Source organism: Pleurodeles waltl, chromosome 8, assembly GCF_031143425.1.
Source record: "Pleurodeles waltl isolate 20211129_DDA chromosome 8, aPleWal1.hap1.20221129, whole genome shotgun sequence".
Classification (NCBI taxonomy): Eukaryota; Metazoa; Chordata; class Amphibia; order Caudata; family Salamandridae; genus Pleurodeles; species Pleurodeles waltl.
Genome location: NC_090447.1, coordinates 1445309669 through 1445329590, shown reverse-complemented (window position 1 = coordinate 1445329590; position 19922 = coordinate 1445309669). Strand labels below are relative to the sequence as shown.

Sequence of the window (19922 nt, the reverse complement as noted above, 5' to 3'; positions counted from 1 at the left end):
TTGCTTAATTCCAGTTCCTTGAATGCAGAGGAGTGACTCAACATCTACAGCAGCAAGTCCCATAACCTTACTAGCAGCCATTCATCCAAGTATCAAAATTGTGCTTTCTAGCCCTTGCACTTATTGGTGAGATTCACTGTTTTCACAATTTTATATCGTTTGGACGTTTGACAAATAAAACATGGTTGTACTCCTCCGGGTAAAAAATGAACAACTTAAAAAATACCTGCCTGATATTCACTACTGATTTAAGCTACTTGTAACCTTGAAATATTCTGAAACTGCTCTATTTTGTAGAGGTCTCAGACTTATGTGCCTTGTCTAGTCACAATAAATAATTTCAGTAAATTCTAACCAGTTGACCGATATTTATAAAGCTACTGTGTTGTGCAGTTTGGAATGTTTCATAAAAACCTGAATTAACCAGACGTACAGGACACAATTTTAAAGTGATCTTTTGGAGATACAAATTCCCAGAGCCACCCGTACGACCACGTTCATTAAATGAAACAAATACGATATATCCTTTCTTTATCTAATGAATTTCTAATTCAAGTCACAGATCTTCATGGTCAAATAAAGGTTGTTTTTGTGCATAGAACTAAAGGAAAGCTTGGCAATAATATGCCATGCACAATAGTAATTCAGGGACCTTACTAAAGACAGCCTGTCATTCTGCACAAGGCTTTCTTTAGAACAACAGATTTTCCACAGTGCAAGACTTCATTGCCTTTCCAGATTTTCAAGAAAAAAATTAGGTATGCAAATTAGGTGATTTGTTTATTAGTGCATCTTATGTGACTATCATAAAAATGTTCCCTGGACCTTAGTGGAGCACACAATTTGTACACCTATCATGAGCATATTTACATTCATATCCTTGATTAACCATGCAAAAAAGAGCCATCAAACACAACAGTTACTGTTTACGAAATGTAATCATTTATGTTAAACAACTTTTGCCATATATCTTATACACTCATAATTATATCCTGGCCATTTTACTGATAAAGAACCTTTTATGTAGTGCTTCATGTCATACACCTGCCATTTCTAAGCACTGGAAATAACATATTTTAACACTCATCAATTTATTGGGATTCAGTTTTCTAACCACAGAACAAAGTACAGAAAAAGTTTGGGCCTTATTTTCAGTTTGGCAGCTGGAATGCTCCGTTAAAACCTGTTGGATATCCTGTTCGCTGTGTTAGAAGTGCCATAGGCTATAATACACTTGGAATGCAGCAGAAGTGACATCCACCACATTCGCAATGGGATATCCTGCCTGTCAACCTCCAAATATGGGCATAAATCAAACTTGCTAGGATAAAATTCATACAGCATGGACTATTTATCTTGCTGAGCCATCCTGTCAACTGTTTTAGGTGCCCAAGCACTGACAGAATTTTGAGAATATCCCACTTACTTGTATTGTTGACCGCTTCTTTACAGATTACAGGTTTCTGCTTCATAGTAAAAAGTTATAGATTACACAAATGTACCTCACTCTTGTGATTAGTTGATGACTTATTACAAAGACAAACTGGTAAGATGTTGCCTTGTGTTAATATCCTTTCCTTTCCTTTCCTTTCCTTTCCTTTCCTTTCCTTTCCTTTCCTTTCCTTTCTTTTCCTTTCCTTTCCTTTCCTTTCCTTTCCTTTTCTTTCCTTTCCTTTCCTTGTCTTTGCACTTCCTGTCATGCCTACTCCAGTGAATTGTAGGCCGTATGGAATATTCATTGCTACAGGCATGGTAGACAGGCTGTAGACAGCAGTCTGAATGAATACAGAGTTGTTTTTCCAGGTCCAGATGAATAGATGGAAAATAAATGCTGCCTTGCTTTTTTATTTTTTACATTTCTAAGTCTGCAGTCTGATAGTGATAGTGTCCTGGCTGCAGGAGTTGGTGAGACAAGTAGAGACGATGGTCATAATAGCTTTGTGAATGATCAAGGTTATGGAAATGTTGTGAACCCACACAGAGAGCCAATAGAGTTACATCCTGATGGGGTAGATGTGAACATATGTGATCTGCCACACAGTCAATGAGGACCATTAAGGATGTCCTTTGTGAAGCCTGTGTAACTATGAAACAGGACATTACTGTCATCTTTATAGAAGACTATGAGTCCTGAATAGCAGTTCTGAAATTGCAATGAATAAAACAGACTCATGTTCTTTAGTAGAGAGAGCTGGCATCATGCTGTCTTTATTCTTTTTTTTAGCAATGTGTTCATTGGAGGTGAGGGTGAGGTTGATGTCCAAGGTGAATCTATGTGACATGGCATTCAGTCATCCATTTAGGTTCATGTCACTGAGCCAGAATTGTATTGTTTCTTGTTTGTTGTTCTTGGCAAATAACAGGTAATTGTCTTGAATGGGTTGAGCTTCAGGCAGTTTTGAGGGGCTGGAGAGAAACTTTTAAATATTGAAATAGAGTTGTGTGTTATCGGCATACTGGTAAATCTTGGAGCTGTTATTTGTGTGTAGAGCACTAAGTGGCCTCATGTAGAGGATGAAGGTGTCAGGAGACAGAACAGAATCATGGAGGACCCCAAAGAGGATAGGAATCTTTTGGTACTAGGAGGTGCCCCTGTGACATACTGGTGTTGGTTTGAAAGGCAGGTGGAGAACCAGTGAAGGGTACTGCAGGTAAATCTCATTCAAGACTCTAGGGTGCATATGAGGGTGAGATCATTGGCTGAACACAACTGAGAGATCCAGCAATATCAGGAGGCAAGTGTCATTTTCATCTGTGGTCATGTGGGCATAATCTACAATGTGTAATGTACCGGTGTCTGTGCTGTAGCGTGATCTTAAGCGAGACAAGTAGTATGAGATGGTTAGCATAGATGTGTTCACAGACTTGAACATAGACTGCTTTTTCGTTCATCTTCTCGATGAATTTTAGGTTAGTGATGAGCTGGTACTTGGTGAGGTCAGCAGAGTTTACAGTAGGTTTGATTGGCATGGAAGATCTGGCTTGTCTTAACAGCTTTTGGAGAGATGCCTTGTACATTTCAGACTCACAAATATGTGCATCTATGTGAATAAATGGTGGATATCTATGAAGCATAGATGTAGCAAGTACCTTTTATTTTGCTTAAAGGTAAATGTATGATCATGTCACATCTTTTATGTTGGTGTCCAACATTTACTTCTCTTGCTTCATCTGACATTTACATCACTGATATTTACATCCATACAGTTACTTTAGGCGCACTTTTAGTTTGTCAGAAGTTAGTTATTTTATCCCTGTACCCAAGTAAACAGCAAAGCAACATTTATGTTAATGTTGCTTACATAATATACTTATGTTTAATTACAGTACATGGTTAGTGTAGGGGTTATGGTTAGTATTATAATAATTTATTATAAATGAATAACAAAATCTGTTTCTAATAAGATAATAGGTACATGGTAGGAATATGATTTAAACACAATTATAATTGCAATTGTCTTACATTGATTTACTTTAAAGTTAGTAAATAAAAAAAGGAAATTCCTAGACAAAGAACCAATTTAGCTCACATTCACTATTCATATCCTGTTGTATTTAGAGCTATTTTCTATTGCAAAATGCATTCTTGCTAAAGGCAGAATTACTCTTCCTGTGTTATTAAAGCTTAATTGGACAGAATTCTTAGGTAATTCTTCATGCTTCGCTACATGGAATAATGTGAGTTATGCCCATCCCTAGTTAGAATTAAGGCTAGTGTTAAAAACATGTAATGTAATCAAATAAAATAAAAAAATAAGGTAAAATATAAGGTTGGCATTTTGGTTAGTTTTACAGCTAGGGAAAGGAGCTGAGGTAAAGGTAGAACGAAGACAAAAGAACAAAGTAAAAGTCATGGGCCTCTGGTGTAAAGGAAGGCCTAAGTACAAGTGTGGGGAAGGAAAGGTAATAAACATAAAGCGTCATGCTCAAGATCGTGCACTTCTTGGTTGGTGTAGGATAATACACAAAGTGACCAATTCACAAAAGCTGTTATTAGGATATGAAGTAGTACTACAGGAATGCTTTTTTACATATTCTTAGATGATAGAGTACAAAAAAGAGTACTAGAAGTGAACTACTATGCATGCTCCTAAATGCTTTTTCGTATTAGCCTTCTATGTGCTTAACAATGAAAAGGAAACATTATCTATTTGGTGTTTTATATAGTTCTTCATGATATGGTAGCATGAGAAATTTGGGATAGCTGATTACCCATATCTGTCATTGATAATGTTTTCTATTTTCCGGGCAGGTTCACAAAAGCTTTTAGAGTACTCCAAGATTGCTCTTGCATGCCTTTGTGAATTGGCATATACATTTCTAAAGTAGGAATGCAATGGAAACATCCAGGGAATAATCAGATACTGTGTCTTCTTTGCATTTTCACTAATAGGGAGTTGGATGTTTTGGTTTTAATTCACAAAGTCATGTAAGAGGCAATTGTACACATTGTGTACGTAGGAGTTCATAAAAGAGTACTGCATGAGAAGAACATTATGTACACCTAACATGCCTTGTGGATACCCCCAAAATATTTAATAGTGGTCACTATGTTAGACTGGTAAAATTGCAGAGAAATGTATCAACTAAACTTACCTGTGCCTATTTCATGTTTAATCAAAGCACTTTGCAAACAGGGCAGTGTATGTGATAAAAATGGTCAAACAAAAAGCAAGACAATTATGTGGCAATCTTTGCAACAGAGTGCAAGAACAGACACTGCAAAATACCTGGTTAAACTTATGCTTTTGAAATATATTAGTCTCTGATCAACCAAAAACATGAATGTGGATTAAAGTTTCTCACAAAGTGTACTTCAATTAAAATCCCTTATGTGATTACTTCAGAATGGGTGGCAATTCCACCTTCAAATGGTTTGTGACATTTAGGAGTTAGTCTCCTTTTGTGGTGTCTTCTTTTTACTAAGGATGCTTTTGAATCTCTTGCACCAGAAATGGTTGGTTTGTGCAATTTCAATTTCAGGTTACTTTTCTACCTGCTTTAACTTTACCACAGATGTTTCATTTTTTACTCTCAAATCCTATCTTCTTATTAGGTTGGATTCAACAAACACCTTGTGGACAATGTGGAAATATGTTCCAATGGGCTCACTCGAACATTTCGAGTAGATTTACCACTTTACGAAATTGACAAAGAATCAGAGGAGCCCTCCACAGAATCTGAGCCAGTTGTACTGACGTACTCAAATGCAGAAATTTACATAAGCATAATTTAATTCACAAATACACAAGGTATAAATGATGGTAAATCATTATTTTTAAATATATTGCTTTCCCCATATGAATCACCTTTTTCCTGTATAAGACTTCCTTTACTGTCATCTTCAAATGCCAGGGATCTGTCTCTCCTTAACTATCAAGGAAAAGGGCTTACTCCGAGAGTACCTTTACATGAAACCTATGTGTAAAAAAGTGTTTGTTACTCCAAGACATTATATCGGCAATAATATGCATTCTACACTTGGTCAGCACTTATCATTTAATTTGTGTTTTCCTAAAACATTTCAATGTTAATACTTATCTCAACGTCTTCTAACTTTTTGGTATTTCTACTGCTGAAAGTGACCTGAGATTTAAGAAGGAAGGTGACTTTGGTGTTAGTAGTCCTCCAATTCGGTGACTCATTTCTCTAACATCTTGAGAACTAGAACTGTGCCAGTACATTTTTGAGGTATACTGCTGTGGGCTCCTCTGAGTGTGGGTTTAGTTTATTGAAACACTGAACCTGTACTTCGGTTGATTTTACGCAACCATTCCTACCTAACAAGTAAACTGCATGTTAAAGTTAATGTACTTACACAGGTTAGGCTGGAGCTCTGAAGCTGCGCTGACTAGTCCAAAAGTTAAAGTTATGATGACGAAAAGCATCTTGCATTCCATTGCTACCTCCTGAAGATCTGTTCTGCAGGCTGACTGTGATCGCTTAATAACAGGTCACCAAGTCTTTGTTTTATACCCACTGCCCTATTTAACAGGTTCCCACATCTCTAACCAAGATAAACATCATCTTCCGTGCCTTGGCTCAAAAATTAAATTTTCTTTTTTTCTATGCCCTACATTTGCTTGCCAATGGATAAAAAGATTAAGTCACCTTAATCTCCAAAGGGAGTTCATTTTTCCAATGATTGTCAAAAATACTTCATACTGTATTATGTGTCAATGTATATGTTTATTATGTGCCAATATTATATTGTAAAACAATTGTACTGTGTTGACACCTCAGAAGATTCAGATTGCAAATAAGGAATTCCAGATATTAGTGTTGTGAAATATTACATTTCAGGATGTTTATTCTTGATTGATTTGTCAACAGTTAGCAAGCTGAAGTTAATGCTGAGAGGACATTGTAACACTATTCATGTTATCACTAGTAAAAATCTACCTTTGTATATTTATACACAGATTTGTGTTCATGTGACCTATACAAACACATCTGCTCATCCAAGAACATATTCAGCCAAGCTTAACAGGCATTGGCAACATGAGCACAATATGTCATCTACATCTTAAAATAAGGCAGACTTTTCAAATGAACAAGCAACTGATTCCCGGAAATACAATACACATATGAGGAAATAAGAGACAACATCTGCTTAAGTGACAGACCTACATATTTTTGACCTAATGCACTGGAGGTAGCACTCTTAGGTGAAGTTTAGTCAGAAGTAAAATATTTTTTTTCAAAACTGTGTTCACTATACCACAGAAGTCGAAGAAAGGTAACACATACACTGCAGTTGGACATACAGTATTTGTTCATTATGTGTTTGTTTAGGATTTTTATGAATGTCCTCAGAACTTCACAATATGGTCACCATGACAAAATGTTGGCACACATTATGTTTGCCTAATAACATACTCACACATGTCTTCCATTAATCAATATATACCTTATTTTGTATTGAATTTTCAATAACATTTAAAAGAAGACTTCATCCTATTTTCCTCAAATCCATCTCACATTCATGGCTAGAAAATTCAATATCTATGTTAAATTCACAATCTTAGTTTACCTTAACTTTATCTACTTCAACTAGATAATGCCTTTAATAGAAATGATAATAAGATGTTAGACTTTGCATCATTGGCATGGTTTCCTCAGACTTTTTGCCTTCAGGCTTCTTGTTTTTGCTGACTTCGTTTTTGCTGGCCTTAGGGACTCTGTATACTTTAGCACTGCTGACCAGGGCTAAAGTGCTTGTGCTCTTTCCCTAAATCATAATGACACTGGATTCTCCCCAAATGGCATTTCTAATCTACCTATAAGTAACTAGTAAAGTGCACTGCGGGTGCCCAGGACCCGTATATTAAATGCTACTTGTGTGTCTGTGGCACTGATTGTGGCACTCACTCAAGTAGCCCTCTAACCATGTCTCAGGCCTGCCACCTCAGAGCCTGTTGCTGCAGTTTGACACTGCCATGTCGACCTGGCAAAGTAACCCTGTTGCCAGGCCTAACCCTTCCCTTTTCATACATGTAAGTCACCCCTAGGGTAGGCCCTGAACAGCCCAGAGGGCGTGGCAAATATGTCAAAGGCAGGACATGCACTTTTTGCTTTTGCATGTCCTGGCAGTGAAAAAAGTCATGTTTCACTACTGCAAAGCCAGTCTTTCCCATAGGCTAACATTGGGATTACTGTGTTACATTTTATAAGTGTAATTCATAATTTTGAAGAAATATTTTTTTTTTTAGTTTTTTATCTCTGGAAGCACAATTTAAAATCATAATTTATGGTGAAGGTGGATTTTAAACTGAAATTCTGAAACTACCACTTTTAGAAAAGTCACAATTTTCTTACTTTAGCCGTATGGTGCCTGTTTCTGATCACTTGTCTGGGTTGGATATCAGCTGAGGCTTGTGTTTTCCCCCTAGACGGCCCCACACAATTGGAGCTTAGATGTAACTTGATGGGACATTCTGGGAGGATGGGAAGAAGGAACTGGGCACAGCCTCACAAACATCTGAATAGTCTGTGTCCTGTCCAAAAACAAAGGCGTGTACAACCCCCTGTAGTGACAAAAGGGATCTGAAGTTCATCTGAACACCCGTTTAAGTGTTATTTATCCATTTATTCATTTTTTTAGCACTTAGGTATGTTGACAACCTGAATATATGTGTGCACAAAATGGTTTTATGTTGACAGTGAACAAGGCTACGACTGAAATGCGTTGGTATGGATGCCATAACACTATTTATGTATTAAACTACATTTTGCCGTGCCACGGAGTCCAGACTCTTCTTCATGTTAAGGAGGTTGCATATGGATGTTTAGGGTTACCAGAACCCGTACCGGACCGGCCAACGACAGCTTCCATAGTCCGTCTTGCGGTAAAGAATATATATTTATACCCTGAAAGGATTTGTTTTGATATACATATATATATATGTGTATATATATATATATATATATATATATATATATATATATATATATGTATATATACATATATATATATATATGTATATATACATATATATATATGTATGTATATATATATATATATATATGTATATATATATATATATATATATATATATATATATATATATATATATATATCAATCAAATAATGGTGGTTCCATAAACTAAATAAAGCAAATGACTTAATTACATTGTAAAGGGCAATAAGTTCCATAGAATGATGATAGAGATGTACAAGACAAGCAATATATCACAAATTACAGTTTTATTGTGTTCTTAATGTTAAAACAACTAGAAATGGATCTATGCAACTTGATTGTAAATGCTCCCGTTACTACAAGTTTAAAAAAACTATGTTCTAGCGCCTGAATAGAATTGTGGTATAAACGCCGTAATTAAGATGCTACACACCTGTTATCTCCAGAAGTGGAAGGAGTACAATATATACCTTAGTTCTTTTTGGAACATTTGCTTTTCCCTGAAAATACTTTTCATATCTACTAAATCTATTCAACAAGGGATATAAGGAATACATTCAGTACCGTATTGTGATTCAGCAAAGTCATCTCCATGTTCTGGGGACGTTTGCAAATTATTTGATTGCCTTGTAAGTCACATATCTTTGAGATTACAGCGGATATATTGCCTTAGTTCCAAAAGTAAACAAGACCTGTTTAGATAAAAGGACAATTAGCAGATGACTCTCGCTTTTTCCCCTGACTAATGCTTATATGGTTAAGAGTGTCAATAGCTAGACAATATCTGCCAGGGAATGCTTTGTCTTCATGGGATATAGTAGTGCTCTAGTCTGATCCCTAAAATCAGTATACATACACACAAGTATTGGTATTTTACAGTATTTAGATATTTATTATTCTCTATTCTTCCACGCATAATGTGAATGAGAAAGATTGTACACGTTATGAAAAACATCATGTAATATTCAGGTTAGGACTGAGGCCGGATACTGTCAGGTTTCAAGATATGTTCCCCCGCTGACCTGATCTCCAGTGTTGTGATCTTGCATGAACCACATGTTGTAACCTTAAACTTTCTACTGACACTGACCGTCAGACATCTAGAAACTGTTAATAGGTGAAAGTGGATTGGTATGGGGCATAATAGGGATGAGAGAAAGAAACTGTGTCTTCTGTCACTATGTGCACTGCCATTCTTTTGTCACCTAGGCACTTCTGTCCAGTGTGTGACCTGTTGTGTAGCACCACTGATGGTGCACCCATAAAGTTGCAGCTGCCTAGCGCATGAAATAATGCACCATGACATGTGAGTTTGCTGGTGGTCTACACAGATGGGTCCCACTTCGCCTCCCTGACCATGCCTGGCAACCAACAGTATTTATTAGGCTGGTCGTGTGGTCCTATTGGCTATTTCTAAATGGGACAAAACCCCAGGGGTATGTCTTATTTTCCCTCTGATATGATCACCTGGTCGTAGCTCCCGCTCTACAGTTGCTTCACTGGGCGCAACACTACATTCCTCCCCAAATTGAACAAAACATAATAAAATAACACACAGTCACTGTGGAGCACAGTGTTCTCTAAGAACATGGAAAAACACAATACGCTGGTGGGGAACTGGCGTGAGGCATCATAACAGGGGTGAGTCAGTTGTCAACGGGACAGAATCACAAATATCTAAGGCCTAGCGGTTGAAGTATTATCAAGTCACCTGCCTGCTTCACATTAGGTAATCCTTTAGCCTGGTGGGTGGTGTAGGATTTCCTCACAGTCCATACCTGATTCTGGTGGTGCAATCCACTTGAGATTCGGGTGGCATGACTATGGACTCCTTTGTAGGTTCCTCAGATGGTGGCACTGGGACCCTTGCTTGGCTCAGTAATAGGGACTGCATGGGAGATGCGTACTCATTCTCCCTTGAAGGCTCTGGCTTATCTGTCCAAGGGTTGACTTTTTATGGAGGGGTTGGCTGAGACAAGCTGGGGTAATACCTCTTCAATGCCAAAATAATTCTGGCAAGTTCTTCTGCCCCACGCTGGGTGACAACCATGGTGCCCTGGCATTGTACGACAGACCATGGGCGATATTCTAATGTCAACCTAAATGTGCTCCAAGGAGATCGATCCTTTATGAGTACAAGATCTTTTCATATACCTCTTGGTCATAGATGGGAGTGGGAATCCAGACTGGGTGATGGGGACTGTCTACAACTACTCGTCCCTAGATAAGTGCCCAGGGGCATGCCCAGTAGTGACATGGGGTGTCTGGCGGTAGCTGCACAGGAATGAGTAGATAGCAAGTTATGGAGCTTGTTGGCAGGCTGTGGAGATTCTGATGAATTTGTTCTCATTAATCTCTCTACCTCTTCATTCACTTGAGGCTAGCGCAGAGTTATCCTCTTGTGAGAGATTCCCATTGATATCAGTTACAAAGCTATCTATTGAACTTGAAAGGGAGGTCAGTTGTCGGTCTTTATCTTCTTGATCAACCCATAGGTGGCTTTTTTTCAGTCTTGGAGATTACTTTGCTGACCATCAGAGACAATAGAATCTCTACTTCAGGATACCTTGTGTAGTTGTCTATCATAACCATGGTGTGTCTCCCATTGACAAGACTCCCGAAATGCAAACAGGCTGATATCTACAGCTGGTGCAGTCCTCGCTTGGTTTCAACTGGAGCAGGGGGGCTGGACTCTCTTGATGCTTTGAACCAGGTGCATGACCTCAATATGGTCTCCACTTTCTCGTCCATCAAGGGGAACCACACTTTTGTCCTCAGCCTACTTTATGTCTTTACCATGCCTTGATGTCCAGCATGGGCAAGTTGGACTGCTCAACCAGTGAGATTGAACGGATTGACCAGTCGGTGTCCCCTGAGGAGGGATCCATCAGGGTCAGCTGTCAGTTCTTGGTGAACATAATATAGACTTTCCATTATGCAGCTGGCATCTGGGGTGAGTTAATGCCATTGTTTCTTGAGCATGTGCCATTGGTTGTTCTGCACAGCACTTAAGGCCATCTGGATACAGTCGTCTTGGTTAGAGGCTTGGCAAATGGTCTCTGTGGAAAGTGGTAAGGGTCGAGACCATTCAACTACATATCTCACATACTTTTCTTTCTCCTGGGCTTCACCTTCTCATCTTCTTTTTCCACTGAGGCTTCTTGTGAGTGCCAGGATAGCAAGACTGGGGGGTTGTTAGAATAGGGGTGATATTCAACCTGGCAGTTAAATTCCTGAAGTTGGAGCATTCATTTTTCAATCCGCTGAGGTGATTTTGATGCAGTCCCTCTGAAGAGAGGTAGCAGGGGTTTATGGTCAATCATGACAGTGAAAGGGTGACCATATACATAGAGATGGAAATGTTTGCACCCCGAGTGGGATGCAATCGCTTCTCTTTCTATTTTCTATTCGAATACCTCTGTTCGGTTGCTGCAAGGGACCTACTGGCGTACACAACTGAAGTCCACTCTTCTCCTTCCCTCAGTTGCATTAACACTGCCCCTAGCCCCTTTGGACCAGCATCCACTGATATGGTGTTCTCCTTGTGCGGATCGAGGTATCTGAGGGTCGTGTCTGTAGACAATGCATCCTTGGTGGCCTTGGACGCAGCTTCTTATTCTGGTCCTCATGTCCACGGTACTGCTGCTGCTTTCGTAAGTTCTCCGATCTGTTGATTCAACAGTGTGAGATTTTTAATGAACCGTCCACAGTAGTTGACCATGCCTAAAAAGCTGCGGACCTCTGTCACCATTGCTGGGGAGGTGCTTCTTTGATGTACTGAACTTTGGTGGCTTCGGAGGCGACCCCTTTAGAGGAGAACACATACCCTAAGAAATGGAGCCTTTGTTTCAGGAATTCAGGATCCATTACAGGACTTTCCTTAACCAAAGATTGTGCTCTGCTATGGTCTTGGCGTGAATAAGAATGCCATCCCTGATGTTTACGACACCAGGGAGGTCGGTAAGGAGCACATTGGTCATGTTTTGGAACACCTCCATAGCACTGGAGATGGCAATGTTTGGCCTGCGGTATTTCTGGAGCCCCATGTGTGTTGTAAAGGTGGCAATATAGTTGGACTCTTTCATAATGATCAGCTGATGGTAGCCGGACCTGAGGTCTAACTTTGAGAACCAGCAGGCCCCACTTAGCTCGCCAATTAGGTCATCTATAGTGGGGGTGAAATGTTGTTCCCTCCGGGTAGCAGCATTGTGCAGCCTCATATCGACACAGATCCGCACCTCCCGAGGTTGTTTGGGCTTCTTGGATACTACAGTCGGGGATTACCCAAGGTGTGGGTCCCATAATTTTTTCGATTATGCGTGCCGCTTCGAGCTTGTCCAGCTCTTTCTCAACTTGGGGACTCAGATAAAATACAGTGCAACGATGATGCAGGAGGGCCACAGGTTGTACTGACTTGTCTCTTTATTCTTTAGACAGCCAGTGCCACTGAAAACATCAGGGAATTCTTCCAGCATGTCAGTTATGGACTCATGGTAAATTCTGAAAACAAAAGTCACTATTGCAAGAGCATGTGCGGCTCAGCACTCTAATAGCATGTCATGGCCATCCTTAGTGACATAAACTTGAGACTCGATAGACTGCAGCCTGTATGCAATAGTTGTCTTGACTTTCATTGCATGGCAGGTGGCATGTTTTGACCATACACAAATACTTTAGCCTTCGTGGGGCTTAGGGCCGGGGTGATGTCATCATCTCGTAAGTGTCAGAGGACATAATGTTGTTGGAGGCTCCTGTGTTTACCATTGCGAGGGTCGAGTGCTCCCCACTCTTATCTGGCATTTGGGTAATCGATTCGCTGTTTGGGCTGCAGTTCCAATGGTGAAGATGGAGTGATGGTGTCTTCATCGTCGTCCATATCACTGCCTCTGTTGTGTCCCTCTAGAGTGACGTTCACGGCAGAGTTTGGGACTTATCCCTTCATTGTACGGCATACCTGTAGGAAGTGATTATATTCCCACATCCTGCACATCTCCTCACTCTTGCCAGGCACTATGCCAGGCGATGGGCCGGCCCTCCACAGTAGCTGCACCTTCTGGGTGCTGTGTTAACTTTTCTGGGTTTGGGCTTGCCGGTCATCAGTGCAACCAAGTTGACCTGATTTACTTTCACTGGCATGTGCAATGCTGCTTCCTTGTAGGACATCCAGGCTTTCAGCAGCTCCTTTGTCCTCCCCATTTTTATGATGTTTGCCAGCGACCGCCCAGTCTCTTCCAGAATGTATTCATGCAGTTTTGCTCAGGCACAACCTTGGATAATGTGTCCTCTAATTTCTTCATTCTCGTCAGTGAACTAGCATGTGCTAGGCAGTTCTAGCAGTCGCATGTAGAAGATATTAATGGATTACTGTTTGTTGTGTCACTTGGCGAACCACAAATGTTTTGGAATCAGTGTTCGTCATTGGCTCAAAGTGGGCATTAAGGGCAGAGATCAAGCTGAGGTGCGTTTTGAGGGTGGCTTCTGTGACTTTTCAGTGCATTTTCTACCTTTGTAGCTTCAAAAAATAACAGCTCCCTTTCAACCCAGTCCTTCTACCTGGACGCTTAAGATGATGGGGCACCGTCGACAATGAAAGGCTCTATGAATGGATTGGTGGCCATTGTATCACAGTGTACATTATTATCAGGGTGATCCTATGGAGTAGGTGTCAGGACTTGGCTGTGTCCTCTGTTATCATGTGTTGTGTGTGCATGTGGCTTGCAGTCACAGGCAGTGGCACTGCTTATTTTCTGTAGACCTTTCTTTACTTTCCTGTTTTTAAATTTTAAACTGGCTCAGTCACTCTTTACCCCTACCTCTTATGAGTAGCTGACTTTCCTGACCTGTGCTTGAGTATGAAATTTTGGCATACCGCCAGTTGGGACAGCTACATCACAGTCTTCTTTCCAGGGCATACGCGCTCTGAACGGTGCTCACCAGTAGAGGTCTCTCTTCTCAGATGGAGGCACGCAAGTGGCAGCGCACCAGCCGTGAGTACCTGCCGCATCCCTGCAGCTCGGGTGACCCACACAGCTTTCTCTTATCATTTGGAGATGCCGCTCGCCTGGGTTGGGTGGCTCTGCATGTAGCTCCAGGGCACTGCATAGGTGTGGTGGGGATTTAATTCCCACGGCATGAGCACTGCGCCTCTGTGGGAGAGAGGCGTGGCCGCCATGGCACGTTGCACATAGTGGGCATCCCTTGTCACCAGTATTGTGTAGCCCCACTGATGGTGCGCAAATAAAGCTGCTGCAGCCAAGCGCATGAAATAATGCACCATGACACAGAGTATGAGTTTGCTGGTGGTCTACATAGACAGGTCCCACTTGCCTCCTTGATTACACCCGTCAGCCACCAGTATTTCTAGGCTGGTCACGGTGTCCTACCACTATTGCTAAATCCGACAAAGCCCCAGGGGTATGTCTTGCTTTCCCCTCCAGTGCGATCACCTGGTGGTAGCACCCGACCTACAGTTGCTCCACTGGGCACAACACTACATAACTGATGGTAGCAATGGAGAACTTCTTATCACACAAGGATACAAGTTGAATTTTTTGTTACTTTGTAGCACTGACCTTTGCTTCTGGCAGTGCAGTAAATCACATTTTTGCTATTAAGAACTTTTACCTTATTACTTTAATGCCCTGATATTCCTGACAGCTGTTGATGGCTGGGAAGAGATGAGGATTGTTTTGCAGTTTTGCATCACACCGTTAACCAGGATTTTCTATCACTCCTAACCCAAAGTAACTGGTAGAAAATAAAGCAAATGTAGTAGAAATAGTATACATATTAAATCTTCTTCAAAGACGTATCACGCCTTCATAATTTCTTTTCACTGGGATGCAGCATTCTTTCAAAATACTGAGTCTCAACTTCTCTCTACTTAAGGGTTACATCTCAGTGTCCTGGAGCACTTGGAAGTTTCAGGCTTTACAAAAAATCTTGCATGTTCATCCTGCACACTTTCTTTTAGCTCAAGAGAAACTGAAATATAACAGTTCATATTGCACAACACACACACAATAAATACTCTTAGAATTTCTCTCCACCCAATGCTTAAAACATAATTATATAGCCTTGCATTTTGCTTACATTTTGCCTTCTTATTTTCTGTGCATAGTCTCTCTGTGGAAAATAGCTAGGTGCATTACTGACAATTGCTTTTCAGACTTTAAGAATGCTCTTCAAGAATTCCTTACCATTAGGTTGGAAGAATATACCAAGCTAATAGATAAAGCAGAACACCTCTGGCAATGTTAAGCAGACCTCTTGAAACTTCTTGATGCTCCCAGGTGCAAATAAGGATGGATCTTCTCAGTTCAGTAGGGAAAGAACTGTGCAACACTCAGATGTGATTTATGTAGGAGACCATGCCCAAGATGGTCACCGGCTCTCTTGAGACCTTGACTTTCAGAGAGATCTTGCATCAAGCACACTTTTGCTGGAAGACAAAAGCCTGCTAGGACGTGGCTTGGTTGACTGGAGAGATGTTCTCTGGAGCTAAGTTTAAAGTAATTTTCCCCTAGGAGAAAGCAATGATTCAACTAAAATACAGTACATTAGTCACTTTAATCATACATTTAGTCAGTTAATACCTGCAGGGAGATATATTATGAAACCCCTGTGAATACAACCAAATTGTATACTTTTTTAAGCAAATTCTTAATAAAAAGGTATTCTTATGAAAATAAATCATCTAGCAGTTTTAAACAATCTGATAAGAATAATCATTACATGTAATAGGAAGAAATATTATAAACAAGCTCATACAATCAGCTATTATAATAATGCATATGTATCAATTGAGTCACTGTGTAATCATGAATTGATCAGACATATTTGGATGCTCAGTGCTAGTGGATTATGGGCCAGATGTACAAATGTTTTTTAGTGGTTGCAAATGGAGAATCGGGCCATTTGCGACCACTAAAAAGCAGTTCCCTATGTACCGAGTCCTATTTTGTGATTTGGTATTCTATTACCGAATCACAATATGGTTTAGCAATTTGGTATTAGGAAGGGGTGTTAGGGGCATCCCTTCCTTATTGCAACTCGCAGTGGTATGTGTGAATGTTTTGCGACTGAAATGCAGTCGCAAAACTTTCACATTTTACTGACTCCTTGAAGGAGGTGGTAACCCATTCGCCTACGGAAAAGGTCCAGAGGGGTTCCCCTTTGTGAAGGTGGGTGCAAACATTTTTAAGAGCAGACAGTGGTCCCATGCACCATTGCCTACTCTTAAAAAATGAAAGAAAGACCTTTGATTCTTATATTTGAAATGCATCCTATTTTCCTTTAAGGAAAACGGGCTGAATTAAAAAGAAATGCCTTATTTAAAAAGCAAGCACAGACATGGTGGTCTGCTGAGCCCAGCAGGCCAACATCCATGTGATTTCCGGCCATTCCCAATGGGTTGCAAATTGCTACCTACCTCGTGAATATTGATCAGGCAGGTCCATTTGTGACCCTTTTGGAATGGCAAACAGTGTGAAACACTTTGGTACATCACAGTTTGCGATTACATAATAGCGAATCAGCAACATATTTCAGTGGCCAAAATCTTATTTCTTGAAAACAATCTTGTTCAGGACATTAAACAATAATATTCTTCAGTAGGAAACTATTGTTGGAAACACATAGCATAATCATGGCAGAATCTACAAAAAAAAACAGTTTTACCAATAATACAAAATTATAATTATTTTTAAACATAAAACCATGCACTTGCTTACTTGTGTCAAAATACATATGCATTGACAAACTATTATATTTACAATGTTCAGAATAAACAACCTGTGGCCATGTCTTCTACCATAGAGTCTCTTTTTGAATTTAGAAATCTTGATGCAGAGGGCTGTAGCTGAAGACAGATCCACAAGGCCTCATACCCTTTTGGTAAAGGACCACTGAAAAGGAATTGCAGCTACAGAGGAAATGTAGTGAGAGAAGCCAATAATTCAGTGCCACAGACAATGTACGTTGGGCAGAAAGGCAAGTCTCTTCCTTTTTCTCAGATCAGTTTTTGGGCAAAAAATATCCCCAGGTTTGGGATTTGGGCATCTTTGGCTGTTTAGTACCACAGCCAATTATCCAAGACTGGACTGATTTAGCATTACTTGGGGGTTCAGGACCTGCTCAGGTTGTGTCCAGGTGTGGGTTCAAAATGGTGGGAGCCTTTTATCCCATTGGCCTGAACTGAAGGCCAGAAAACTGTGGTAAAATGCATAGCGTTTTAAGGCCATCAAAAATAGATGCAGCAAAATGGTGGCGGAGAGGCAACAATTTTGGGGGAAGACCACTCTGAGGTTGACAGGTCTAACAAGAGGTATTTCTCTTCCCATCTGCTGTATGACCAACAAAGGAGGACCCAGAAACTTTAATATCTTGAAAGGGCAGCTGCCCTTTCACAAACAAATGTGAGGGGAGACCTTGAGAAATCCTTTGTCCCCATAGTCAGGTGAGCACAAGATCCAGTAGCAAGGAAGAACCCCCCACATAACTGGTTTACGTAGGCAAAGGGACTGCTCCTTTTCCTGACCACATCTCTGGGTGGCCACACAATCTCTGCAGAAGTAGACAGTTTACCATTCTCGGATTTTGAGAATGAGGTGCATTTTGGCATTGTTTGCAGCAGGGCAAATAGGAACTTGCCAAAAAGTAAATAGGCTTGCACCTAGGAACTTCAATTCCATTGATTAGGGGAGTGCTATTAGTCATTACCACCCACTAATTGGTACCAGGGATAAATGTGGCACCCCAAAGTAAAATCCTTAGAGCACTTTCTGCACCTGTGGAAGAATTTAGGCTAAAAGGTACAGGATTAATAGTGATTTCAGGGTTAAGCCTCAGTAATGAGGAATTACTGGAAAAGTAGTAACTCTGGGCTTGACTAACCCCAGTAATAACTGATTCTCCCCTTCCATAATTTCCACAATCTTCAGGGTTTCCAAAGGCTTTGTAATTGCTGTTGAGAATCCCAAATGTGGCCAGTAACTGTTATTGGCCCTAATTGGAAATTATGGGACACTTCAGTGCTTCAAGTGAAAGTGTCAAAGTTTAAGTACTTATCCCATAGTAACTGTTTGCTCCTGAGATCTGATGGTACTCTACCAATAAGAACACTGGCAGTTTCCTGAAGGACTCAGTACCCAACTCTATCGGCACTTATACAAAGTCCCTTATCACATAATTAGCAGACACGTTGAAACACTCCGAATGCAACTGTTATTTAAATCTGTACAGATCTTCCACATCTGTTTCGCTGGGACACAAAATGCCAGTTATTGTATGAGGAGCACACAATGCACAATGTAACGTAGGGTACCCACCATGTTCAGTGTACCCCTTTGGAATTTTAAATGAAAAATAAATCTGTCTACCAAGAGCAAAACATGGTGGATAGTGTGAGTTATGGCATGCTTTGTGTGCATGACATGCTTCAATTGGCAAATTTGAGGTATTTTAAGGGTTTCCATTTGTGGAACCATAACTAAATTGAACTGTATTTTGCCATTGAATGCCTGTGTTTTGTTTGTGTGTTTTTTTGCAATACACTTCATTCACATGCCCCTTACCCATTCAGCACTGTACACAGCACTCAGCTTTGCATTGTAGGGACTGGGCACAGGACCTGGCCTTCGGGCAGGCTCCACCCATTATGCCACATGCAACCACCTCCAGGGTGGATCTAAAATGTGAAAACACATCTGTTTTTGTCTCATTGCTCCCTTTAACTTTACTCCTTTTTTCCCCCACATTGAAGAACCCCATGTAATTTGGTATACTGAAAATTATCTAACCATGCTAAACAAGTGGGGCATTAGCTGTAGGAAAAGTATAAAAAAATGTATTTTTCAATGGAAAGTGTGGCTGGACCTTAATTACACCCTAATCACACAGCATATTATACATATATATATATATATATATATATATATATATATATATATATATATATATATATATATATATGTCCTTGCATTCAGTCCCCTTCATGATGGACCTCCCATACGGTGGCACAACAGACTCCATCCAGACAAGATACCATGTTCAACGGATATTAAATTCTTTATTGAACGAATAATACTGAATTAAAAGGCACTCGAAGTGCAAAAATTGTTAAAACACAACAAAGATATTTCCACTTGAAAAAAAAGTTTTTTTCGTCAAAACTTTTACTGCAATTATTATATTGATGTTATCAAAGATGTCCTGAGTGTTGTAATTTGTGGGATATTAGAAGTGCATTGCAATGGCGTGAGTTATAGTTACCTTAGGACGTGAGTTATAGTTACTTGAGATAACTCAAACTATAACAGGTGAATTTCAATGGTTTGGTATGTTTATAACGTGAGCCTAACTACAACGCCCCTGCAACCTTTGGTTTTTTAATTGAATTTCTTTTTTTTTAATTCTATTTCCTAATTAGAATGTCTCTGTAACCATAGTTTTTTCAGTGAATTTCTATGATTTTTTTTAGAGTGTAGTAATTTTCATTATTAT

At 39.9% G+C, this 19922-nt stretch overlaps 1 protein-coding gene across 1 annotated transcript in view; it reads right to left on the bottom strand.

Moving 5' to 3' along the window:
* Positions 1 to 5937, bottom strand: part of LOC138249250 (putative gastrointestinal growth factor xP4) — a 53388-nt gene extending 47451 nt beyond the window's left edge. The window contains exon 1 of the mRNA XM_069203220.1: positions 5819 to 5937. Within this exon, the coding sequence (XP_069059321.1) occupies positions 5819 to 5900 (82 nt within the window). The 5' untranslated portion in view covers positions 5901 to 5937. The remainder of the gene's footprint in view (positions 1 to 5818) is intronic.
* Positions 5938 to 19922: the final 13985 nt, after the last annotated feature.